Below are 27,496 nucleotides of genomic sequence, written 5' to 3' on the forward strand. Positions count from 1 at the left end.
TCCTCTGGAGCTACAGGGTCCTTGGTAGTGGGTGGGCTTCCGGCTCCCAGCCATTTTTAGGCAGGGGACCCTTTTTTCAGATCTATTTAAGTCAGTGAAGCTATATTGCTCCATGGGGGGGGGGGGACAAAAGTCTCCTGCCCAAAGATGGCAGGGGGCGGGTGGGGGGGAAGAAAAGTCAGAATCCAGAGGGGGACACTTCCAATATTTTTATCCTCCATGGCAATTTGTGGTGGTGCCCAGGGCTTTTTTTTTTAAATGTCAAATGTGCCCACAGGCCCAAAAAGGTTACCTACCCCTGGTGTAGACAATGCTAAGGACAATACTAAGCAGTAAATCTTATTGAGCATAGTGGGGTGTACTTTTAAGTAAACATGTATAGCATTGCACTGTATCAGTGGTCTGATTCAGTATAAGCCACTTCCTATGTACTTTTTACAAGAATCCCAAGATCCACCAACCAGAGCTAGGTGCAGAAGTGTGGCGGGGGGTGAGTGGGCCGACAGCCACTGAGAACAGTGTGACCTTGAGTACATGTTCAGCCAAGGAATTTGTGTGTGCGCACGCATGTTTTGTTATATCTGTAAAAACAACTGGGAGTCAGAAACCCTTGCTGATCTACTGCAAGCCACCCAGAGATCTACCAGTAGATCCCAAACTACCTTATGCCCACTTCTGCTTTAGACAATACCAAGCACACCCAGGATTACAAGTGGACTAGAACCCAAATGAAATTCTAAGCCATTGGTTTACTTACTGATCTCTGAGGTCTGTAAATTGTTTTTCAAGATTGGACATTTCATCTAAACACTCCATTCTTCTTCTTTCACAGTCCTCATCATCCATTTCTGAGAACAGAATTATCCACTTTAGATCAGAACTGGCTCCTCTCCTCCCATCTATTTTGTAGAATTTATGCTCAGGTTGACCAACGTATTCATTAAAAAACACAGTTAATGTTCCGAATGATCACATTTCAAGAGGAATTAATCTCTGACAACCTTTTTAAACTGATGGAAAACTTATACAGCATAAAATGAAAACCAGAGCTTTCCTTCTATTCCATGATTGATCTTGGAAGGGAGCCAGATTGCTCAGGCTTGCACTTCACTCAAGCTTGCACTTCATCTTACAGCCAACTACATTAATATTTTAAAGTATTGTCCAACAAGGAGCCATAAAATCTGAATGAATCAATGAGCAGAAATGTAATACTGGTTACATACCTCACATTTCCTGTACTTAGAGCAGCAAGTGGAAAGGTTTTTCAAAGTCTAAGCAAGGGCGAGTTCTTACATTTGCACAGTATGTGGCTGCTGCTGAAAAATTGCCTCTACACATCTGCAAGAATGTCTGAATATGCTTTCCAGACTGCATGGCAAATACCCTTGCCAGCATCACCAGCACAGTGGCACTGGCCAGGACGGATTAAATTATATCAAGGGAATTTTAAATCAAGTATCTCTTTTGGTATTCATCATTTTCAAAAACCATACATACTAATGGGTTGCTATAAACAATTAAAACAGAACCGCTTGCTACTAAATAGCACTTTTATAAAACCTAGGAGCATAACCCCAAACCTTTGGTCATGTAGCTCTGTGTAACTCTACCTGCTCAGAAATGAGAGACAGATTTCTATGTTGCTTTCTATATAAGGATGCTAATCAAGATCACCTACTTGAAGCCTAAAGGTGCAACCCTTATGGTTCTGGAGGGTGGAGCAGGGGGTGATATCCTTGCTTGCTTGCATTTATATCCTGCCTTTTTTCCTCCTTAAGGAACCCAAGGTAGCATACATAGTCCTCCGTCTCCTCCATTTTGTCCTCACAACAACCACCCTGTGAGGTAGGTTGGGCTGAGAGTCTGTGACTGGCCCAAAGTCACCCAGTGAGCTTCCATGGCCGAGTGGGGACTAGAACCCAGATCTCCCAACTCCCAGTCCAACACTCTAGCCACTACACCACACTGGCTCTATATTTATCTATTATTAACATTTATATACTGCCTTATTTGCTTAAAAGCCATCAGGACAGCGCACAGCACAGTTTTATTAAAATGGAAGACTTCCAGGTACCCAAATTACTAGTAAAGATTTCCCATCCAAAGAATTATTTCCCATTCCTAAAGTCTACTAGATTATGTTAGCCTGCAAGTGAGCAGACATATTGGTCTGTTCAGATCCTTTCCTCCACTTGTAGAGGAGAGAGTGGTATTGCATCTCCAGTCCCATTCCTGAAGCAATGCAACTGCTGGCCACATGCTTTGCCTTAGCATGAAGGGGGCTTGTGCAGGGGCAGATGCATGCACATACGGCTCCTCCGTGCAAGCAGGAACCTTGGCCAATAAGGGTTCCTGCTTGTGTGAAGAAGCCCTGTGAGCATTTATTTGTATGTACCGAAGTCCCCTTTACACTAACACTGAATACATGGCTGCAAGTGGAATGGCCAGTAGTGGATACAGGGCATCAGTAGGAGGGCTAGCAGCGTAATCTCGCTACCTCCTCCATGTGTTTGCTGTACGCATGGAGAAGATCCGAACAGACCTATGTTGCTGCCTTAATTGATGGGGTAACAGCAACCTGTGGCTACTACAGACATATAGCAGGGCTGAATAATAAGTATAAAGCACAAGAGTGGACCCAGAAAAATCCAAGGAAGTTGATTGCTGGGAGATTCAGGACAGGCAAGAAGAAGTACTTCTTCACACAGCACATAGTTAAATTATGGAATTGGCTACCATAAGATGTAGTGATGGCCACCAACTTGGGTGGCTTTAAAAGGGGGTTAGACAATTCATGAAGGATAAGGCTATCCATGGATACTAGTCATGATGGCTATATATTACTTGCATTATCGAGGCAAAATGTCTCTGGGGAACATGAGTGGGAGGGTGCTACTGCACTCGTGTCCTATTTGTGGGCTTCCCATGGGTATCTGGTTGACCACTGTGTGAACAGAATGATAGGCCTTTGGTCTGATTCAGCGTGGCTCTTATAAGAACAGAAGAAGAGGGATCTGACCAAGGGTCCACCTAGTCCCCACTTCATGGATCACTGCCTTGTTGTGGCGAAGGGGCTTGCGTAACTCAGTGAAGCCATAAGCTATGCCGTGCAGGGCCACCCAAGACGGACAGGTCATGGCAGAGAGTTCTGACAAAATGTGGTCCACTGGAGAAGGAAATGGCAACCCACTCCAGTATTCCTGCCAAGAAAATCCCATGGAACGTATCACAAGGCTAAAAGAGATGACGCCGGAAGATGAGCCCCTCAGGTCGGAAGGTGTCCAATATACTACTGGGGAAGAGCAGAGGGTATTTCCAAGTAGCGCCAGAAAGAGTGAAGCGGCTGGGCCAAAGCCGAAAGGACACTCAGCTGTGGATGTGTCTGGTGGTGAAAAGAAAATCCGATGTTGTAAAGAACAATATTGTTTAGGAACCTGGAATGTCAGATCAATGAATCAAGGTAAGCTGGAGGTGGTCAAACATGAGATGGCAAGATTGAACATCGACATCTTGGGAATCAGCGAACTCAAATGGACAGGCATGGGCGAATTTAATTCAGGTGACCATCATATCTACTACTCTGGGCAAGAATCCCTTAAAAGAAACGGAGTAGCACTCATAGTCAACAAAAGGGTCGGAAAAGCAGTACTGGGGTACAATCTTAAAAATGATAGAATGATCTCAGTACGAATCCAAGGCAAACCATTCAACATCACAGTAATTCAAGTCTATGCCCCAACCACTGAGGCCGAAGAAGCTGAGGTTGATCGGTTCTATGAAGACCTACAACACCTTCTAGAACTAACACAAAAAAAAATGTCCTCTTCATCATAGGGGATTGGAATGCTAAAGTAGGAAGTCAAGAAATCACCGGGATAACAGGCAGGCATGGCTTTGGTGTACAAAATGAAGCAGGACAAAAGCTAATAGAGTTTTGCCAAGAGAACACGCTGATCATAGCAAACACTCTTTTCCAACAGCACAAGAGACGACTCTACACATGGACATCACCAGATGGTCAATATCAAAATCAGATTGATTATGTCCTTTGCAGCCAAAGATGGAGAAGCTCCATACAGTCAGTAAAAACAAGACCTGGAGGTGACTGTGGCTCAGAACATGAGCTGATTCTTGCAAAATTTCGGCTTAAATTGAAGAACGTAGGGAAAACCACTAAGCTATTCAGGTATGACCTAAATCATATCCCTGATGAATATACAGTGGAGGTGAGGAATAGATTTCAGGGATTAGGCCTGATAGACAGAGTGACTGAGGAACTATGGACAGAGGTCCCTAACATTGTTCAGGAGGCAGCAACGAAATCCATCCCAAAGAAAAAGAAATGCAAGAAAGCCAAGTGGCTGTCTGATGAGGCTTTACAAGTAGCTGAGGAAAGAAGGGAAGCGAAAAGCAAGGGAGATAGGGGAAGATATATCCAACTGAATGCAGAGTTCCAGAGAATAGCAAGGAGAGACAAGAAGGCCTTCTTAAATGAACAATGCAAAGAAATAGAGGAAAACAACAGAATGGGAAAGTCTAGAGATCTCTTCAAGAAAATTGGAGACCTCAAGGGAACGTTTTGTGCAAAGACGGGCATGATAAAGGACAAAGAGGGCAGGGATCTAACAGAAGCAGATGAGATTAAGAAGAGGTGGCAAGAATACACAGAAGAACTATACAGGAAAGATCTGAATGTCCCTCATAGCCATGATAGTGCAGTCACTGAACTTGAGCCGGACATCCTCGAGAGTGAAGTCAAGTGGGCCTTAGGAAGCATTAATAACAACAAAGCTAGCGGAGATGACAGTATTCCAGCTGAGCTATTTAAAATCCTAAAAGATGATGCTGTTAAAGTGCTGCATTCAATATGCCAACAAATTTGGAACACTCAACAGTGGCCACAAGACTGGAAAAGGTCAGTTTACATTCCAATTCCAAAGAAGGGCAACGCCAAAGAGTGTTCAAACTACCGCGCAATTGCGCTCATTTCGCATGCCAGCAAGGTGATGCTCAAAATCCTACAAGCTAGGCTTCAGCAGTATGTGAACCGAGAACTACCGGAAGTACAAGCTGGGTTTCGAAGAGGCAGAGGAACTAGAGATCAAATCGCCAACATTCGCTGCATCATGGAGAAAGCAAGAGAATTCCAGAAAAACGTCTATTTCTGCCTCATTTACTACGCTAAAGCCTTTGATTGTGTGGATCACAACAAACTGTGGCAAATTCTTAAAGGTATGGGAGTACCAGACCACCTTACCTGTCTCCTGAGAAACCTGTACGAGGGTCAAGAAGCAACAGTAAGTACCAGACATGGAACAACTGAGTGGTTCAAAATTGGGAAAGGTGTACGACAAGGCTGCATATTGTCACCCTGCTTATTTAACTTATATGCAGAGTACATCATGAGAAATGCCGGGTTGGATGAATCAGAGGTCGGAATTAAGATTGCTGGGAGAATTATCAACAACCTCCGATATGCAGACGATACCACCCTAATGGCAGAAAGCGAAGAGGATCTAAAGAGCCTCTTGTTGAGGGTGAAAGAGGAGAGTGCAAAAGCTGGTTTGAAACTCAACATTAAAAAAACGAAGGTCATGGCATCTGGCCCTATCACTTCCTGGAATACAGAAGGGGAAGAAATGGAAGCAGTGACAGATTTTACTTTCTTGGGCTCCAAGATCACCGCAGACGGTGACTGTAGCCATGAAATTAAAAGACGCTTGCTCCTTGAGAGGAAAGCTATGGCAAACCTAGACAGCATATTAAGAAGCAGAGACATCACCTTGCCGACAAAGGTCCATCTAATCAAAGCTATGGTTTTCCCAGTAGTAATGTATGGCTGTGAGAGCTGGACTATAAGGAAGGCTGAGCGCCGAAGCTTTCGAACTGTGGTGCTGGAGAAGACTCTTACGAGTCCCCTGGACTGCAAAGAGGTCAAATCAGTCCATCCTAAAGGAAATCAACCCTGAGTGCTCATTGGAAGGACAGATAGTGAAGCTGAAGCTCAAATATTTTGGCCACCTAATGCGAAGAGAAAACTCTCTGGAAAAGACCCTGATGCTGGGAAAGACTGAAGGCAAAAGGAGAAGGGGACGGCAGAGGGTGAGATGGCTAGATAGCATCACCAATGCAATGAATATGAACTTGAGCACGCTCCGGGAGAGAGCGCAGGACAGGAAGGCCTGGCGTGCTATGGTCCATGGGGTCACGAAGAGTCGGACACGACTGAACGACTGAACAACAACGACCACCTAGTCCAGCATTCAGTTCACATGGTGGCCAACCAGCTGTCAACTGGGAACCCACAAGCAGGACATGAGCACAACAGCACCTTTCCACCTATGTTCTCCAGAAACTGGTGTACATAGGCTCACTGCCTCTGGTACTGGAGGTAGCACATAGCCATCAAGACTAGTAGCCATTGATAGCCTTTTTCTCCAGTAATTTGTCTAGCCCCCTTTTAAAGTCATCCAAATTGGTGGCCATCACTACATCCTGTAGTAGCAAATTCCAAAATACTTCCATTTATCTGTCCTGAACCTCCCACCAATCAGCTTCAAGGGATGACCCTGGGTTCCAGTATTTTTAGAGAGGGAGAAAAATGTCTCCCTATCCACATTCTTCCACACCATGCATAATTTTGTACACCTCTATCGTGTCTCCCCTTACCCTCCTTTTTTCCAAGCTAAACAATGTCACTGTTGTTATTGTCACCTTCTCTCATAGGGGAGATTCTCCAGCCCCTTAGTTGCCCTTTTCTGCACTTTTTCCAGCTCTACAATATCTTTTTTAGGTGTGGTGACCAGAACTATACACAGCATTCTAAGTGTGGTTGCACCATAGATTTGTATAAGGCCAGTATAATACTGGCAGTTTTATTCTCAATTCCTAATTATGCCTAATATGGAGTTTGCCTTTTTTACAGCAACTGCACACTGGGATGACATTTTCATCAAGCTGTCCACCCCAAGATCTCTTTCTTGGTTGGTCACCGCTAGCTCAGATCCATCAGGTTATATCTGAAGTTGGGATTTTTTGCCCCAATGTGCATCACTTTACACTTGCTTACATTGAACCGCATTTGCCATTTGATGCCCATTCTCCTAGTTTGGAGAGATCCTTTTGGAGCATTCACAATCCCTTTTTGTTTCAACCACCCTAAATAATTTGGCGTCTTCCGCAGGCTTGGCCACTTCACTCCTCACTCCTAATTCCAGATCATTTATGAACAGTTTGAAAAGCATTGGTCCTGATACCAATGCCTGTGGGGCCCCATAATTTACTTCCCTCCATTTGAAGAATTTATGATTTACTCCTACTTCTGCTTTCTGTTCTTTAACCACTTACTGATCCATAAGAGGACCTGTCTTCTTATTCCATGACTGCTAAGTTTGCTCAGGAGTCTTTGGTGAGGGACTTTGTCAAAAGCCTTTTGGAAGTCCAAGTAAACAATGTCTACTGGATCCCCCCTGTCTACATGTTTACTGACACGCTCAAAGAACTCGAAAAGGTTAGTGATACAGGACTTACCTTTGCGGAAACCGTGCTGATACTTTTTCAGCAGGGCTTGTCCTTCTATATGCTATTAGTTTTATTTCAATAATGCCTTCAACCAATTTACCTGGAACAGACATTCGGCTAACCGGTCTGTAATTTCCGGGATCACCCCGGATCACTTTTTGAGAACTGGTGTTACATTGGCCATCTTCCAGTCCTCTGGTATAAAGGTTGATCTTAGGGACATGTTGTATATTTTGGTGAGAAGATCAGCAATTTCATATTTGAGTTCTTTGAGAACTCTAAGATGGATACCATCTGGGACTGGTGATTTATTTGCTTTCAGGTTACCAATAAGATTGAGAACTTCATTTTTTGTCACCACTATTTGCCTCAGTTCCTCAGACTCCCTTCCTGAAAACATCACTTCAGGCACAAGTATCTGTCCTGTATCTCCTGCAGCGAAGACGGATGAAAAGAATTCATTCAGCTTCTCTGCAATCTCTTTATCCTCCTTCAGTACTTATTTAACTCCATTGTCATCCAATGGTCCATCTGCCGCCCTAGCTAGTTTTCTGCTTCTGATATATTTAAAGACTTCTTTATTGTTGTCCTTGATATTGTTAGCAATATGCTTTTCAAACTGCTTTTTTGCATCTCTTATTGTCTGCTTGCATTGCCTTTGTGTAAGCTTTTGTTTTCCTCACTTGGGCAAGACTTCAATTTTCTGAAGGAAGCTCTCTTTTCACTAATAGCTCCTTTAACCTTGCTCGTTAGCCATGCCGGTGACTTCTTGGACTTGTTGCTACCTTTCCTATCCTGTGGTATATGTTCTTTAAAATGTTCACGGTTAGGGCAAGGAATGGGAAGTGTTTCTTCCTTTTACTCTCCAGTCCCCACCGATGCTTCTTCATCCCATCCAGATAAAGGGATCAATGCATGGAAACAGTTTTCTGCACAGTCTCCCTTGCTGGGTCAGGAGTTGAGGACCTGAATCAAATGCATCATATCTGATCACAACTTCTGTCTGCAAGTCAGCAACTTCAAGACAATATTTCTGGGGTGACAAGTACTGGCCCATGGAAAAAAGAAATAATGGCTTAAGAGTCCATTGAAGTACTTGCTAGAACAGAACAAATGCATTCCTAGGAGTCAATGCATGGCTGTCAACAGTTTCTGTTGATGCTGTTATTGGGATGGGCTATGGGAGAGATGAATGAACAGAAGCTTAACTGTTTGACCAATTCAGAATAAAAAAAGTCAGCCACGTACTAGAAATGAATAAAGTCTGTACTGCACCAGGAATCTGCTTATGATTTTTGAAATGGAGCCTAGCACCACTTGCCTTGTTTAAAATAATGCCCTTCATGCTCCCCGAAGTCCCATCCTATCAGAAGGAGATGTAAAAACAGTACATAATGATTTTGAGCTCTTGTTCGTCACACTCCACTAAAAGGGCACATGTAACAAAAAACCCCTGTATTGAATAGGCCTAAAAAGAGTAGCTCTGAACATTGTCACTGCTATGCTTTCAACATGCTAAGCTAGTAGGGAGACTACTTGCCCCAAGACAACAAGAGACACAATTTGTATTTTAGAAACCCAGGTTAGAATTCACCAGTTCCAGTATTTTAATAGTGCTTGACTTTGAAACAGAAAACTTCTGGATTTTAAAGTTTTAGTCAAAGGATTAATTCCAACATTGCGTGACTGGACTTCGGCTCATGTTATGGGACTTCCACTTGCTCTCTTCACTCCAAACACACCCCCTCCAAATCTGCTCCAGAGGGTCCCCCAACTCTTCAGAGCAGGTTTGGGGGCACATGGAGGGGGCTGCATGGGTAAAAGAAATCCATTCTGCCAGCAGTTTCCATTCCACCATTGGATGTCTAACGTTGGATCCAACCTAATGTACAGCCAGCATGCAGCACCAGGCCTCAAGCAGTGAGGCTTTCTGGAACTTCCGGATAGGAGCAGGAGGGCCCTGTGATGGCATATGCAGTCCTTCACTCCTGCCTGTTTCTCCTACAATGCCCTGTTGCCAGGTTCAGTAGGCCTGGGGCGGGGGGACCTGTGCAAGGGACCTGTCCAGTTTTCATGGGTCATTGGTCAACAGCAGAGCTACTAAAAGATGCCCAAGCCTGGCTCAAGGGTGTTTTTTCCAAGAGAGGTGCCTAGCCACAGAAGTCAAACACAGCAGGCTTCAGTTCTGTTATTAGGACGGTGTTCACTTTAATAGCTGGTAAGTGCACTGCCAAACAATTCACTCCTCAAGGAAAAAGAAAGAAAAACTTCCTTCTTTGCTACTTTTGTAACCTTTGGGGAAGAATGGGCGGACAAAGAGGATGCTGTGGATCCTTATCTGCCCCCAACACATCCTTGGAATGCTCCATTTCGGAGCTTTCTGCAGGAAAACTGGAGGTCTCCAGCAGTGTAAGTCCTGTCTTGCTAGCGGGGCATGCTCCTGACTTGAAAAGCAGCAGTTACACTGCTTCCTAATGCCCCTCAACTGACTGAAGGACTGTCCCCTAAGACAGATAAAACGTATATTAATATTGTTAATGGAAAGGAATGAGGGTAGGTAGATTTTTTTATGGTGCAGTGTTACCTAAGTGAAGAATGAAGGGAAAATGCAAGTGCATCTAAGAGAGGGCTGTATCCAATGTTACTCCTACTTAGAGTAGATACACTGAAATTAATAGGACTAACCTAAGTCCTATTCATTCCAATGAGTCCACTCTAACTACAACTAGATACAACCCAGAGTGTGCAAGAGCATGTATGCTACTTTAGAGCAGCTTACTGACCACATTAGAGTTGGTCATGTGGCCCAGAGACGAAAAATATTCACCATACTCTATAGAATGGACTGGAACTAGAATACATTGTAGTTATCAGGAGCCACAGTGCTGCCAATTCTACTGAAACTGACGTAGGAAAAATATGAGAACCGCAGTTATTCATTTTTTCTTAGTAACTCCAAAGAATATTGGAGAACAATATGCTCTCAAAGACTCATTTCTTCAGGTAAAGAGATGCTTTATCACGAGCCACCAGAGATGAATATACAAGATGCACTCCAAGCCCTGACATCCATGAGCTGAGGATTAGCAGGAATAATGCCTGATGAACTGCATAAATGGAGGAAGCCACCAAGTATGGACCATAGAACAAAATGTGCCTTAATTAGACTAGCCTACTGCTGGGCACCATGACTTGAGATGAACTTCAGCTCTGCATTAATTGAGTAAGATACAGTGGGAACAAAGACTTATGTCTGAAACACTGGCATGTGTAACATCCGATTTTGAACATGTGGGGAGAGACAGTCTGCAACTTACTGAAAATAACCAGCAGTAGCTTCATGATACAAAATAGTCATATTTATTTATGCAATACATAAATATATGAGGTTGTATCCAATTGTGTCATTCCCCCAGCATGAGGGAACTGCTGGCGGAATGGATATCGCTTTCCCCACTGCTGCTCACTGCCCCGCCCCACCCCACCTGCTTTGGAAGGTTGTGGGACCCTGCAGAGCAGATTTGGGGTATGCACGGGAGGCTCCAGTGGGAAGGAGGGGATGGGGAAGTCCCGTTGCATGAGTGGACTTCTACTTGCACAAGGGATGGATCTAACCCATGGAATGCATAGCTTAGATAGCTTTTTTTTAAGTAGTAAACAAATTTATGGCAGAAGGGCTATTAACCATGGCTGTAATGGTTAATTAGTTAATTATAGCCAAAGAGCCTTCAGTGTGGTGGCCCCCTTCCTGGGGAACTCCCTGCCTTTGGAGATCAGTATGTGCCAACGTTGTGTTGCTTTTGGCGCCTCCTGAAGACATTGTTATTTCTAGAGGCCTTCCCTGAGTGACCAGCCGTGGTTTATTAATTCAGAATGTGTTTCTTTTAAAATGTTTTGTTTTAATATGGTGTTTTATTCTTTTTTGTTGTTCACCACTCTGAAATCTTTTGATGTGGAATGGTATATAAATATTGTAAATTAAAAAAAAGACATCTATTCAATGAAAGGAGGGGGGAAATAACCTGACAGGCTTAAGAGGAAAAGGGCTACAGGTTGTATCCAATGTTAGTCTTATTTAGCCTTCCCCAACCTGGTGCTCTCCAGATGTGTTGGACTACAACACCCAGCATCCTAGTTGGGGCATGCTGGGAGCTGTCGTCCAACACGTCTGGAGAGCACCAGGTTGGGGTAGGCTGGTTTAGCTTACATCCAATTCATTTCAGTGGGTCTACTCTACACAGGACTAACACCCGATCCAACGCTGTGTCTCCTACGCCAGGACCAAACTATGTGCGGGGGAAAGCGACTAGCTCAAGCACCTTCTGCCAGCCTGCTTGTCCAAACGTCCTTGCGCCAGTCATTTGTGGCACACTGGCAAGGCCGAGAGAACTGGGGAAGCCAACTCTTTCGCCCAGCGGGCTGCCTGCTGACAGCGCTCGCCGCCCCAGGGACAGCCTGGAACGCGGGGGGCTGGGGGGCGGGAGAGGCTCCCCGCTGCTCTGGGCACGAGTGGCAGCTATCAGTAAAGTGGGAGCACATCCTTGCCTCCCACGTGGGTGGTACAGGAGCAGGGGGCTTTCTAAGGGGTCCCCCTTGATGTGGGGGGAAATGCGGGGAGGGGAGGGGGCGTACGGGCTGCAGAAAGGGAGGCACCGGGCTGGCGGCGGGGCGGAGCCCTCCTTCGCACCCACCCGCCCGCCGAGCCCAGGCGAGGCAGAGGTCCGCCTTTTCCCGCTCCGACGCGTGCGACCGGGCGCCCCCTCCCCGCCTCACCTGAGCTGTCCCCCTCCTCGGACACGGACGAGCTCTCGGACTCCTCCTCCTCGGAGCTGCTGCCCTCGTTCTCCCCGTAGTCCACCTCCATCTCATCGTGGTTGCTCTCCTTCTTCTCCCGCGAATGGACCGGCATCGCGCCCGGCGTCGCTCCGCTAGGCACCGGGACGGCAACCTCGCCGCCGGCCCAGCCCTCCGGCGCGCTAAAGCCCCACCTCACCGAAACCGCGCCATCCACCTCCGCCCAGCACAACGTAACCCGCCTCTCCGCCGCTCATTGGTGGACGGCCCGCCGGCGGAGGAGTGGGGGGCCCGGAGCCGAGGCGACGTGTGGCGGAGCTTTCCGTGTCGTGGAGCATCTTGGGACATGTAGTCGCCCAGGAGGAGCGCTGGGCACCCCTGAGTGGGCGGCGGAAGGCTGATTGGCAGGAGACAGGAGAGGAAAGGCCGCTGGGTCTTGTAACGACGAAAAGACAGACAAACGGGCGCTGCCAAAGATGTACAGCAAAATCTGGAGGAAAATCTCGGATTCTGAGAGTGCGTGATGAGGAGAGGAATTTCCCAGCACAATCCTAAAGATGTCTACTCAGAAGTAAGCCTCATTGAGTACAGAGGGGTTTACTCTCAGGTAAATGGATGCAGAATGTAGTGTAAGAGTGCAATCCTATGCAGGTTTAGGCAAAAAAAGCCCTACAATTCCCAGCATTCCCCAGCCAGCATGGCTGGCTGGGGAATGCTGGGAGTTGTAGGACTTTCTGTCTGGATCTGGCCAAGAAAGTGACCCTGTAGTTCTTGGAGTGGCCTAGGTTCAAACCCTTAAACAGCGGTTGCAATGAAGGTCACTAGAGAAGATGAGTGTCCACAGGAATTTTTCTGAAGTAGCAGTGCGTGATTGTAATTCACATGCATAGCACATGCCACTACAGCACATCTGGGCATTATGTGTGCACTTTGTTGTTTGGCATCACATTGTATGACATTTACAAGCATTCACAGAGTAGCAGAAAATTCTCGAAATTTGACAGCATTACTGCAGAACAGTGTTACATCCAAGAATACCTAGCAGACTGCTTTCCCTTATACATACCCAGGTGAACTTTATGATCGTCAGAGCAGGCCTTGCTGCTCATTCAGAAGTTAATGGAATGCTGCCATGCAACAACTCAACGGCTCTCTGTAATAGCACTCACCCTTTGGGTAACCCTCCCTTGTGCAATTCACGAGGAAGAAAATGTCTTTCAAACCCCTCTTGAAAGCACGCTTGTTCATCCAGGCTTTTCCTGGTCTGTAATTAAATTAATCATGCTGCTCCATCTTACTGCTCCTTGTATTACTTTTATTCTAATTGGAATTGGTTTTAATGTTGTGTTATAACACTGTATTTAAATGTCATTTTAATATTTATACGTGAACCACATAGGGATTTTATTTAGTGGTATATAAGTACCCCAAATAAATAAAAAATAAAGAAGCATCATGAACTCCAACAAACTTAATTTGGAGTGAGGGATAAAACTTCGACACTAGCCTTAACCTTTCAGAAGATGCCTTTCCTTGTAGCAGAGGGGCTCAAAGCCCTTTATTGTATTGCTTGCCCTCCTCTCACTTTTCCCAGCTTTGGATCCTTTCTTTAGAGGGGCTAACCAGAACACAGTGTTTCAGATGTGGCCAACAACAGATTTATATAAAATCAGGATAAGACTAGCTGCTTTATTCTCAGTCCCTTTCCTTGGCGTGGAATTGGCCCTGCTGCACACTGAGCTGATGTTTTCACTGAGCTGTCCACCAGACTCCCAAGATCTCTATCCTTGATAGTTCAGTTGTCATCAATGTATATGGGAAGTTAGGATTTTAATATGCATCACTTTACATTTACTAACATTGAGTTTTACATTTTGTTATTGTCTGGAGACTTCCAGCTGCCCCACCATCTTTACTTATTAGAATGTCTCTGGGTTTATGTGGGTCTCTGAGGCATTCATGGGAAATAAATGTGGTGGCTCGAGGCCCTCACTTCACTTTAAAGTGATCCCAGCCACTGGGAAGAATTTAAAAAAAATCATTGGGGAGGGGAGGGTGCTTCAGTGCTCACCAACAGAGGTGGTTCACTAGCACCTGCAGGTGCCACATTGCTGACCCCTGCTTTACAGTCTGCTTGGGTTTCTAGTCACTATTCACAAATTTGGCAATCTTGTCACTATTTTCCAGGGCCGGCCCTACCATTGGGCAGAGTGAGGCAGCCACCTCAGGCAGAAGATTCTGGGTGTTGTGAAAGAGCAGCAAATTGTTAGTTGTCGAATTTGTTGTGATACTCATGGAGGCTGGTGGCTTTTATTTCAGTGGGGCTGTAAATCCATTCTGGGTTTTAATCAGAACCAGCCAGAATTCTAAAGGAACTATCCAGAATGCTGGACCCTATCTCCAAAATGGGTTCAGCCCCTTTGATAGTTCCTTTAGAGTTCTGGCTGGATCTAACTGACGCCCAGAATGGATTTGCAGCCCCACCAAAATTGGAGCCACCAGCCTCCACTCATTGTACGTGTACTGCCAGGGATGGGAAGCGATGCTAGTGAGGTTTTCTGCCACAAGTACCAAAATAACTTATCTGGCTTTGGGTACTATGACTTGGGCAGGTGGGGGTACTCTGCTTCAGACAGCAACATTTCTTGGGCCAGCCCTGTCATTTGACTCCAGATCATTTATAATTAAATAGCACCAGTCCTAATGCAGATCCAGCTGCTTATTTCTCTCCATTGTGAAAACTATCCCATTTGTACCCTCTGCTTGCACCCCATGGGAGGGAATGTTTTTTTAAAAAATATTTAAAGCAACCCCCACAAAGGACACCCCTCCCCCACGTATCACCCTGCTGGCATGAGCCTGGCAAGAAAATGGCAACTAAAATGATCAAGGGGCTGGAGCATCTCCCCTATGAGAGAAGGTTACAACAGCTGAGATTGGTTAGCTTGGAAAAAAGGAAGGTAAGGGGAGATATGACAGAGGTCTACAAAATTATGCATGGTGTGGAGAATGTGGATAGGGAGACATTTTTCTCCTTCTCTCATAATTCTAGAACCTGGGGTCATCCCATGAAGCTGATTGGTGGGAGATTCAGGACAGATAAAAGGAAGTACTTCTTCACACCGCTCATAGTGAAACTATGGAATTCACTACCGCAGGAAGTAGCGTTGGCCACCAATTTGGATGGCTTTAAAAGGCGGTTAGACAAATTCCTGGAGGAAAAGGCTATCAGTGGCTACTAGTCCTGATGGCTTTGTGCTACCTCCAGTACCAGAGGCAGTGAGCCTATGTACACCAGTTGCTGGGGAACATGGGTGGGAGGCTGCTGTTGCGCTCATGCCCTGCTTGTGGCTCCTGGTCGACAGTTGGTTGGCCACTGTGTGAACAGAATGCTGGACTAGATGGACCCTTAGTCTGATGCAGCATGGCTCTTCTTATGTTCTTAAAGCATAGGAAGTAGCAGTTCATCCACCTGGGGTCCTCCCACCCCAACCCCAACCCCCGTAGTATTGCTCTGCCTGTTTCTCTGCAGTCTCCCTATCCTCCTTCAGTAAGTACCAGAAAACGTATATGGTATACTTGTATATTTATTATCTCTGAACCTTTCCAGTAGAGGCTTGGGGTCTTGATCTTTAAACCTGCCTCAGAAGGGCTATTTAGGATGAAATATTTTTTGTGTTAGATGCTTTCTTGAGCCTTTTTCACATGTCATTTCAATTTCAATGTGTCATTTGAATGCGGACTAATACCCTAGTGTATCTTGCAAATCAATAACATTCTACACTCTTCAAACTTGTTAATGCCTGTAATGAATAAGCTCACTGCATGGAAAGAATATCTTTTGTCAACCATAAATGAGCACAAGGGAATAGGGACAGGTAAATTAATTGGACAGTTCCTGATACAAAAAGAATGTATTTTAAAAGTTGGAATTTGTGTGCAAATGTGCAGAAATTGCTTTGCATAGCATGGAATCCCTACAATCCTAACTAGTATACACGTATTGATCCCATCTGCCATCTTGGTTATTTGTATGGATATATGCACAAAAAAAAGAGTCGGACACGACTGAACAACTGAACAACAACAATGCACAAAACTACAAATACAAAAGAAAGGTTTTACACTGACATCCTATGCATGTCTACTCCAAAGTAAGCCCCTTTGAGTTCAATGGGTCTTACTCCCAGATAAGTGTATATAGGATTACAATTCCAATATTTATATACCGCTCCACATCAAAGATCTCGAAGCGATGAACAGCAAGATAAAAGAATAAAACCCCATAATTAAAACAATTAAAACATTTTAACAAAGATTGGCCTCAGCCTTCCTCAACCTGGTGCCCTTCAGATGTGCTGGACTGCAATTCCCATCATTCTCTGGGTGGGAATGATGGGGATTGCAGTCCAACACATCTGGAGGGCACCAGGTTGAGGAAAGCTAGATTAGGACAAGAGGGAGGTCATGTCATGTAAAGTGCAAGAAGTACAGGCCAGAAAAGAAATGTAAATATTTTGCACCTATTAATTCAAATTCTAGGTATGTTAATCAGTAACCACAAGAAGTGTTGTGGTACCTTAGAGACTGATTTATTGTACTGTTTGTTTTTGTAGGAACTGAGGTACTGTGAAGGATAAGCTAAGATAAAAACTAAAGGTAATTCAAGTGTAACACACACCCTGATTACTGGAGCACTACATTCATATGAAAACAACATAATGTATATGAAGTTCCTTGAACACTTTAAAGTGCTATATACATGCTAACTATTGATAACTGTTAAAATAAAAGCAAATTGAAGATGTTATTTTTTGTATGTATCAGTCACCTAGAATCCTGAAAATTACAGTTGTTAATTAATTGCAGTTCTGCAGTTTCATCTAAAATTCTGCTTCTTTCTACCATTCTGGATCTACTGGTAGAACTCTGGGGACTTTCCAGTAGATCAGCAAGGATTTCTGACTCCCGGTTATTTAACAATAGAAGATCACTCTCCTTCCATCAAATTATAAAGCTGAAATGAAGAAGGTTTGGGGTAACCAAGAGTGGATTTTTGTGTGGAAGGACTGTGAGCTCCATTCAGTTCTGGTGCTCGAAACAAATTCCTGAGCTCAGATGCTATAGAGATATGAGATGGCTAGGTGACTCCTGCCTCATCTTTGAGTTAGCCCACACTGTAGTTTATCGATGTGAATCTACTGTGCTGCAACAGACAGGCAACTTGCGGCTTTCCAGGTATTTTGGCCTATAACACCCATCATCCCTCACTATTGGCTATGCTGGCTAGGGCTGATGGAAGCTGTAGGCCAAAACATCTGGAGAGCTGCACATTGTCCTCCTGTGCTACAAGTTAATAAAGTTGTAGCCCATTTAATGTAATAACATGTGCCTTGCCTCTTCTTACAGGTGTGGATGCAATTGTTTGAAAGTGTTCTCTTTAACTGTTACTCCATGACTTATTCCCATGATTCTCTCTGGTATGGCAGTCCCACTCATCATGTGAAGAATACAAAGGAGATTATATTGTTTTCATATGTTTTTAGATTGTTTGCAAGACATCTCGAGTGCAAGTGGATTTTTAAATAAGTTACTAATTTTCCCCACTTCTCAAAAATAGCTTTCCAAGCACTCAGAGCAATATGCAAAAAAGTGGATCCACAATGAGTTCTGTGTACGGCATTGGCTTTCATACAACTGCCCCATCGTGTAACAGCTGGGGTCAGGACAGCATGCGCACTGCCGCAGGGAGTAAGAAGAATAGGCCTTGAGAAATTGAAAAAGACTGAAATCTACTTCCAGTGATTTATATATTTTTTTGTTTATTTTCATGTCTTATATGTGTCTGTTTGCTCTTCGACGGAGGGACTACCCTGTTTGAATTATGTAAAGTGCTGAACTGCTGAACAGGAGTTCCGAAGCTAAACTCCTTGCACAAGATCCTAGAGGACAAGCTATCCCTGTGGGTGAATGCTAACTGTACTGTCCCAGTGGTGTGAGAATAGCACTTCTTTAGCAAGTGTGCTTGCAGAGACAAAAAGCTACAATTTGTGTGAAATGGGAGACAAATGACCTTAAATCTGGCTTCTGAGATAGGTTCTAGGGCTTGATGCTCGCAAGCCTAAGCTTAAATTAAACACTGAAATAGTGTGTTTGATTCTCCTTTTCTTCTATTTTGCTAGTTGAGCAGGTGAGCTGGCCAGATATATATAGCTAGATAATAGGTTTTATTCACCTAGTGGGGAGTGACCTCTAGGATAGGTAGATTGTTTTTGCACAGTCCTAGAATGTCTGAGAGGTAAAGTTGGAAAAGGTGCTAATGGAAATATTTGTCTCCCTTCCAAACAATGAAAGTGCACTTTCAGATACCAATGAAAGTGCATTAACATCTTGCAAGTTCTAGGCCAAGCCCTGATATTAAAAAAGGTTTCAAGTACTGAACTGTACAGATCAATCATGCATGTTTATTCAGAGCAACAAAGCATGCACGTGCGCATACGCACATACACAAGGAAAATGCACAGGTGTACTGTAGGAGTGCATACTATGCATACAAACTGCAATCGCATACCAGTGTATAGTTCAATATTTCCTTTAAAAAGCCCTGCTCCTTGCTTCCGCCTCCTCCCGGCATAGCAAAAAATAGCTGCACACACCCACAACCCGAGGCATTGCTCCCCCACGCTAGAAATAAGGAGCGCTCCAAACATTTCCTGACAGCCTGACAATTCCTAGAGTTCTGAAATTCCCTGAATTTTCTGATTCTGAGCAATCGCTTTTTCCAGGGTTCGGCCCGAGGCTGCATTTCCAAAGGCAGTGTGGGAACTTCTACATTAGAGGCGTAAAACTGACGTCCTGGCCACACACACCCTTTGCCATGAGTCCAGGTTGGAATAAAACTCCGAAAGGAAAAGAAAGCACGTTACTTCCTTCTGCCCAGAGTAACCAGCAATAGAAGCCGAGGGGCACGACGCGCGACTCCCGTTCTTTCCCACGCCCGGAAAAAAACACCCCCCTCCAACCCTTCGAGTCCCTCGGCTATGACGTCAGAACGACGGCGGTTGCCATGGGCACCCTGGAATTCGCTCCTGACGGCTGTCGTGAAGCAGCAGGACGATCGCTGAGTAGGGAAGGGAAGGAGGAGTAACGCAGTGCTGCGGGGGGAGAAGCCCAGCCCTGCCTCAGCACCACCATCCCTCCCCCTCCCGGTTCCGCGCGCCTGAGAGCCTAGAGTGCGCCGGCCGCACCCGCCACTTCGGAGCTTCGAGGCGGCGCCGTTTGCTGTGTAGGGAGCCTTCACTGGGGGCGCGGATCCAGAGGCCGCAACGCGCCTCCTCCCGAGTTTTCGGGGGGTCCCGGCGGCGGAGGCGATTGGAGGAGGAGGAGGAGGAGAGCAACAACAACGAGGCAGCCCCGGGGGCCCCGCAGGCGGGATGTTCTCCAAGAAGCCGCACGGCGATGTGCGGAAATCCACGCAGAAGGTGCTGGACACCCGCAAGGACCCGCTCACCCGCCTCAAGCACCTGCGCGTCGTTATCGGTGAGGAGAAGGCGGTGGCGGCCCGAGGCCCTTTGGGCTGAGGGACGGCGGGGGGGGGGGTGAATCGCTGTTCCAGGGAGGCCGGGTTTTAGCCGCCTTCTCTGAGGGGAGGGCCGGCTGTACTCTGCGCCGGGCTCTTCCGAAAGCACCCGCCTCCTGCTCCCCTCTTCTCTAGGAGGATTATTCGGGGGGGGGCAGGTGTTAGGGTGCGCTGGGGTGCAGGAAAGCAGCTGCATTTCATCCAGAGGTGAGGAAAGAGGATTGGAGCTGAGAAGCCCCAGCCAACCCAACTCTTTGTTGGCATGACGACCAGGACACTGATGGCACTGTGAGAAATGACAGGGATACCTGGAGAGCGCTGAAATCCTGCACTGTCTGTTTTGCACACACCCACACCAGACCATCTTGCATGAAGTATGCCAGGATGAGGCAGCCTGCTTGTGTTACGATCATGTGTAAGGGGATCGTTGACTTTCTGATACACTGAAGCAAGGTTTCATAGACACGATTAGGGAGGTGTCATCCCTCTTTTTTTAGTTTGTGTTGGGCATGTCTAGAAGGCCCTACTTTGGGGCACTTGGTGTAATGTTTTATGTCTTCCAGTACCCATTGTGCATATAGCTTACAGGGTAGGACACTGACTGTTGAATCTATGCAGTTTAGTTTCTTGTGTTGAGCTTAAGGGTGTATTGGACATAACCTGCCCCTGGGACACTTCCTGCATTCCTGCTTGTGCACTCCAGCACCCAACTAAGATGGTAGAAAGTTGCAGGCAGCGACCACCAGGATGGGCCCTTATATTGAGATTTATTTGTGTTGTATCTTCCTTACTTATTTTTTATTTTGTGATCCAATTTGATAAAAGCATGTGTCGGGTTTTTGGTTGGAACAATTTCTAGAGGAGTAAACTGTGCGGGTGTGTTGCAGCAAAAACAAGAAAGAATCTTGTGTCACATTAAAAACTAATGAATTTATTAAGGCATAAGCTTTTGTGATAAATTGGAGTCAAATTCAGTGCAAAAGCTTATGCCATAATAAATGTGTTAGTCTTCAAGGTGACCCAAGACTCTTTGTTATTTTTGGTTGGTGACAGTTGTTAAAATAAACACTACATGTTATAGATAATAGAACTGTAGGGGGGAGGGAAAGTATGGATTATCTAGTCCAAGCTCCTTGAGGCAGGGAGTCGTCTACTTAAGCAACCTCAATAGAATTCTTGGGAATACAAGAAGCTGCCTTATGCAGAATCAAACCATTGGTATATCTACCTTACTGAGTAATCTGATGGCCACTAGACAGCGGCTAGACAGCCGTAGGATTTTTGGTTCCCACAAAACTGCTTCCCTGCCCCTGTCCTCTGCCTCGTAAGAGGCATGGTTCATCCCCAGCTATGCGCAGAGCGGCAGGAAAGGGGGCATTCCCGGGGAGGGATGGGGATGGGGGAAGCGTCATTATGATGCTTCCTATGCACCATCCAGCTTCTCCACCCCAGTTAGACAGCTGAGATCGGCTGTCTAGCTGCTAATGCAAGGTGGCCAGAGTGCGGAGGAGAAGAACCGCTCTGCACTTCACTCACCCTGCATTGGATAGTCAGTTGCCTCCTAGTTCGGTGGTGGCTGACCATTGGATTGCACCCTCCATATTGTTTATACATGAGATGTCAATGCCTCTCCCAGGGTTCTAGCACTAGGGATGTCAGAGAATTCTGCGACGGATCTCGGTGAGGCCGAATGCCAGTGCATTCGGCCCCCCGAAATCCGTCGCGGAATGAAGTCCCCGCCGCCCCCACCCCACGAAAGGCGCGCGGGATGAAGTCCCTGCCACCCCCACCCCACGAAAGATGCGCGAAACGGAGCACTTACCTGCTCCCGTCTGTGCTGCTGTGCCATTCGCTTCCTCCTCTTCCTAGCCGTGATAGGCTACGTAAATACTTAAGTAGCCTATCACGGCTAATGCAGGGACGCCATTTGCGTCCCTGCGGAGGCCGTGATAGGCTATGTAAGTATTTACGTAGCCTATCACGGCGGGGGGTGGTGGAACCCCAGCATATGCAAATGGTGGTGGCTACCACCATTTGCGTACATTGGTTTTTTTCCCGCCCTGCCTTGATAGGCTATGTAAGTATTTACGTAGCCTATCACGGCTCAATACAGGGCGCAAATGGCGTTGGCTACAACAGCCGCCATTTGCGTCCCTGCAGGGCTGCCCAGCGGCCAGATGTCTGGCTGTGGCCGGCCGGAGGTGGCCGGCGGCTCGGCTGCGGAGCGGAGCCAGCCGGGCAGGATTCCGGGGGGAGGGACGGAGCGCCTCCCCCCCACCGCGGATGCCCCTGCGCGGAGCCAGGTAAGGGATTCGTACATCCCTATCTAGCACTACCCAGAAGTGTCGGAGATTGAAGCTAGAACCTTTTGCACACAAAACATGCTCTCTGCCTCTGAGCTGTAGCGTTTCCCTGTAATGTTATATCAAACTAAAAAAAAAGGCGGAACATTTTCTTGAAAACCTCAAAGGAGATTCCATAGTCCAGATTCTCATACAGTCAGGGTTAAAGATTAGGCCTTTCTAAATTTGCTTCTGTAAAATAATTACTTTTTCTGTTTTCCTTAGTGAATAGGGTGCTCAATGGTCCTCCATTCTTCGGAGTTAATTTAGATGTTCAAAATCTGTCAGTATATTTCCTCCACTTCTTAAAATTAGCTTCGCTCATATTTGTCTTATCTTTTCCCATTATACTTGTAATCTGTGGTAAAATCACTGCAGATTCACACAGATGTTTATTTTAATAAATTTTCATGCTGTTAAGTGTCATTTAGATATCCTAGAAACGATACTGGTGTTAGTAATACTGAGTTAGTGGGCAAATTTTGAGAAGTTTTCTTTAACAGCTAACTGCACCATTGAAATCAATGATAATTTTATGTTTTTGCATTAGAAAGCTGTATCCAGTTAAAACAAATCCCCCCAAAACTCTGGCTTGAAATGTTTGGCTTTTAGTTTTAGTCATAAAAGTATGCCTGTTTTGCTTTTCAAATCAAAGGATTTGATAGCATTGCATCTGTCTGTCTTTTACTACAGTTTTGGTAGTCACTCATGCTTGATTAAAGAGTTTTGTCTCACAAGTTTTCATGTGGAGTTAAAAAAAAAACTGCTATTTTTGCACTCAGGTCTTCATCAGGGTAAATTCAGTCTATAAAATATGCAGATGTGGCAAACCATATTGAATGCATGAAGCTTACATATGCAAGCATTATTTATTATATTTGTTATAATAAAATATCTAATGTAGGCGACATACAAAATCCAATGTAAAACAAAATTGAAACAATAAAAATACAGCAATTAACAATAAGATCAAACTCCCAACATAAAAAGATAAAACAAATGTCAGCACCAATAAATATCAATATGGGGAGCAATCCTATCTGGATCGACAGTCGCTTCCGAGCCCAGGGGCAATTGCCTATCCAGTGCAGGGCAGGAGGAGTGGTGAGGAACGGATCTCTTCCTTGCTCCCCTCACTATGCTTTCATGGCTAGACAGCTGATTTTGGCTGTCTGGCTTTGGGACCTCGGAGCGCGGGAAGTGGCAGCCAAACAACACATAGGATGTCTTTTGCCAGCATTTCTGACCTCCCTGCCCCGCCCCTGGGAACGCCTCATTTTTGCCACTCCACACTGCTCTTCTGGGCACGGAGCATGGGGCCAAACCACACTGCCTAGGAGGCGGTGCAGGAGGGGGTGGGGGTCGGTTCTCCAGGAACCCACCCATCCTAGCCGTTGACTAGCAGCCGTAGGATTGTGCCCTTAATAACATAAGTGAGCTAAAACCAAAAAAAAAGCCAGTAATCATCATCAACATAAATTAATAATAAAATGATATTAACATGATCTTTAAAAGGCCTGGGAGAATAATAATGACTTAGTTTAATGACAAAAAGATATTACAGTGCATTCCAGGTGAGCCTCTCAGAAGTGGTTTCTACAAACGGTAGGAGATAGGTGGGATTGCTGGAAAGGCTGTCTACCTTGTGGCTACCCTTCTGACTTGGGTTTAAGGGGCAGCTAGAGAAGGGGATGGGTAGGTACATATGGTAAGAGGTATTCCCCTAGGTACTGAGGGCTCAAGCCGGGCAGGACTTGTACAACAGCTTGTACAATATTTCCTTACCATTAACAAAATCTTCAAATACATAATGGTATCTATTGAAAAGAACTTTGCAAACATATATTCTTTATTCAGTTTTGTAACTTTTGCATTTATCATATCATTCTGCATAAACCAATAAATCAACAAGTAGTTTTGCTTTAAATGTACATTGGAAATGACAAGATTGTATTCTGGGTAAAATTTCAATTCTTGAACTTACTTAAAGTAAAAACATATTGGTTGAGATCCATAGATCTGCCAGCAGAAGAAATTGTGGTGGTAATGGTCTCGCAGAATATCTATTGGGAAAGATCACACACAAGTGACTTGGCTTAAGAAGACATCTTGAGGTGATGTGAAATCTCCTGAACAGGCTCTTGCACCATGCCTTTTACTAGCATGCATCTTGAGATGTGCAGGAAATTGCACAATGCCTTCTGCTATCGTGCATCTCAAGATGTGTAGGAGATTGCACAGTGCCTTCTGCTGTCATGCATCTCAAGATGTGCAGGAGATTGCACAATGCCTTTTGCTAGCTTGTATCTCGAGATGTGCAGGAGATTGCACAATGCCTTCTGCTATCATGCATCTCGAGATGTGCAGGAGATTCCATGATGCATTGGTCTAATATGCATCTTGAGGTGTTATGCAGGAAATTATGCAATGCCTTGCCAGAAGCACACCTCTGGATTTTAGTTCTTTTCTCATGCAAGGAACTAGTGTTAAGTCAGGCAACATGTTTCCCTTTATAGGAGGGCACCTCAGTATCCAATCTATTGATTGTAGCTGCAACTCAAAGGACTGCATAGTGAAGCCCAGTGAGACTCCCTCACAATATTTATTTTTAAGAAATTTCTATCACCTTCTTCAGGTAAAACTTCTCAGAGCTGCTAATGCAATAGGTCCGCATGCCACTTGACAAAGCTACTTTTAACATAGGAAATCTTAAAACCAAGACCATTTTCCAGTGCAGTGCTGGGGTGGGGGTGGGGGAGAGAAACACATGCTCAGAGATGTTTTCTAGAACTCAGGTCCATAGCATATCCAAATCATGTTTGTTTTCTAGGCGCAGTGTCCTGTAGTGTATAGTGTGTTTAGGTTACTTTATAAAAATGAATAATCTTATTCAGTTAGTTGGACTCTTAGGTGGTGACCCTATCCTAACGTTGAGAGTGGGCTACAGTGTTAAAAGCACAATAAAATGTCAGTTAAAAATCAAGATAAATAAGGCATGTTCTAAAATCTTATTCACACTTAAGAGGATTAATACTGGCCACTAAAGCCTCTCCCAAAAGAGGCACAGGCTTGGACTTTAGCAAGGCTCTGAGGGGAAAAAGTGTTTATTTTAAAACTCCCGCTGGAAACATTTCTCTGTGTCTGCAACATTGATCATGTTTCATTTTATGTATAACCATCAGATAAACTGGAAGTTACTGTTCTGAAAAGGGTAAGTTTGTAAAGATGTTCCCAATAGAAACATTGTCTGCTGTTTTCATTCTTATATTGATATTTGCTATACTTAGTTTTATTCCTGATGAAGAAGTGTGGGCTCAAAGCAAATACAATTTTGTAATATGTAAAAAAACCTGTTCTTTCATGACTGTGGCATCAAGTAATACTTTGCACGTGCGAAACAGCGATTACAGGTCAAATACCATAAATATGGCTTTTGGATCAGATCAGCATGTACCGTTTTCCAGCACTAGTCAGCCAGATGCTTGTGAGAGTTGAGACTCAAAACACAGTAGTTTCCAGTGGGGGTCATTCAACTGAGAGCTTTCAGGTTTTGAGTAAAGAAATAATGAGAGACAAATAATGAAATGCGAACAACTTTGCAATTTAACCCCCCCCCCAATCAAATTAAGAACAGTGCAAACTATATTTGAAACATCCAGAGAGCAGAATAAAACTATTTAAAAAGTCAGCCTAAACAAAAGAGTCTGCAGCCTCCTAAAGCTAGGCAAAGATCGGCCAAACTGATCTTAGGGAGGGAGTTTCATAATCAAGGTGCTGCTATAGAAGAGGCCACGTCCCCACTAACATAATCTCTCTTGGTGATGGAACATATAATGGGGCACGTGAGGATGGTTGTAAATTATGGGATGGGGAGGAGTAGGAAACAACCTCCTGCCAACCTACCAGTTCGAAAGCAAGAAATTGCAAGTAGATAAATAGGTACCGCTTTGGCGGGAAAGGTTACAGTGTTCCGTGCACCTTGGTGTTCTGTCATGCCGGCCACATCGCCACGGAAGCGTCTTTGGACAGCGCCGGCTCTTCAGCTTAGAAATGGAGATGCGTACCACCCCCTAGAGTCGGACACAACTGGCTGGGGACACCTTTACCTTTAGGAAACAAATACTTATACTATATACAGTTTCTATAAATCAGCCATTGCTGTAATTGCCCCTGTTTGTGTCCTGTTGGAGAACTGATCAAGTATCTAATTGTGCTGTTTGTCTCACCCTTTGCACAATTGAAGTTGTAATAACCAATGTGTTTCTTTTAGGCTCAGGTGTATAGATATCAATAGCCTTCTATATTATGGGTTGGATCCAAAGTTTCAATGGGTAGTAACCTATTCATGGATACTTCTGCTGGAGGAATAGGGGGAAGGAAATGTTTGCCAATTCCTACTTCTGCCTGTGCTTTCTGAAAAGCTTCTCCACAGGGTTGCGGGGCCCTTTGGAACAGTCTGGCTGCCCCTTTTTTCCTTCAGCGAGAGCCTCAGCTGAATCTCAGTTCCTTCTGGATCCGACTCTAAATCTGTAAAAATCAGGGGTTTTTTCTGGATTTTTTTTTGTCTCTTTGGGTTTGTACAGAAATGGTCATATTGGTTTTTACTGTTTAGAAATATGTAGTATATATTACTACTAAGTCCGTTGAAGCATTCAGGAATTCTGAGTATTCTTAGCTTTAAAATTGGATTCATTGTATCAGATTTTTCTTTTAGAGGTGCTTAATTGTTCCATGATAGATTACAATCCAAACTTGTATGAAAAGGACTGACTGGTTAATTCACCCTTTTATCAGTGTTTTGGGAAATTATTCATTAGCCTGTTTTAAAGTCTGGCCAGACTGTGTAGGTTTTCTATAAAATTTTGAATCTGTGGCAGACTTGGGCCACAGAGTCCAAGTCTGACACAGGTAAAGTGATGGTCATATGGGCCATAGGCAGGAGGCATGGATGTAAACAGGCTGGAGGTCAGGTACTAGATCAGGCAAAGAGGAACAGAGAACCAGAGGCAGGAGATATAGTTACACAAAGGCTACAGGTCAAATACTGGAAGGCAGAGGCAAGAGAGCTTTATAGGACCTGGTGTGTCTCCATTGTTTTGTAAGGTCAGCTGACCACACTCAGGCCAGCACTACAACCTAGAGAGCACCCTTGTCTTATAGAGCCTGGTCTGACTGGCTGGTTGAAGGCCCAGAGTGCTGGTGGTGGATGTAAAGCGCTGGAGGCTGACTGCTAGAGGTTAGTTTGAGACCATCATAA

The 27,496-nt window shown here is 44.9% G+C and overlaps 2 protein-coding genes across 11 annotated transcripts in view; one reads left to right on the plus strand and one right to left on the minus strand.

Annotated features, from left to right (window-relative positions):
• The window catches only part of BRMS1L (BRMS1 like transcriptional repressor), a 34,456-nt gene extending 21,954 nt beyond the window's left edge, over window positions 1–12,502 (minus strand). For both annotated transcript variants that reach the window (XM_084843542.1, XM_084843551.1), the window contains exons 1-2: window positions 12,298–12,502; window positions 758–848 (exon numbers count right to left, since the gene is read on the minus strand). In XM_084843542.1, coding sequence (XP_084699668.1) covers window positions 758–848; window positions 12,298–12,433 — 227 coding nt within the window. In that variant the 5' untranslated portion in view covers window positions 12,434–12,502. The remainder of the gene's footprint in view (window positions 1–757; window positions 849–12,297) is intronic.
• A 76-nt stretch (window positions 12,503–12,578) lies between these two features.
• RALGAPA1 (Ral GTPase activating protein catalytic subunit alpha 1) overlaps window positions 12,579–27,496 on the plus strand; it is a 201,988-nt gene continuing 187,070 nt past the window's right edge. For all 9 annotated transcript variants that reach the window (XR_014789084.1, XM_084843464.1, XM_084843455.1 and 6 more), the window contains exons 1-3: window positions 12,579–12,925; window positions 16,935–18,280; window positions 19,104–19,857. Coding sequence is in view for 8 of the 9 variants with exons in the window: in XM_084843464.1 (XP_084699590.1) it covers window positions 19,752–19,857 (106 nt within the window). In the remaining variant the exon portion in view is untranslated. The remainder of the gene's footprint in view (window positions 12,926–16,934; window positions 18,281–19,103; window positions 19,858–27,496) is intronic.

The sequence above is a fragment of the Heloderma suspectum genome, chromosome 1, assembly GCF_057233095.1.
Source record: "Heloderma suspectum isolate Gila_16-S chromosome 1, 16-S_ref, whole genome shotgun sequence".
Lineage (NCBI taxonomy): Eukaryota > Metazoa > Chordata > Lepidosauria > Squamata > Helodermatidae > Heloderma > Heloderma suspectum.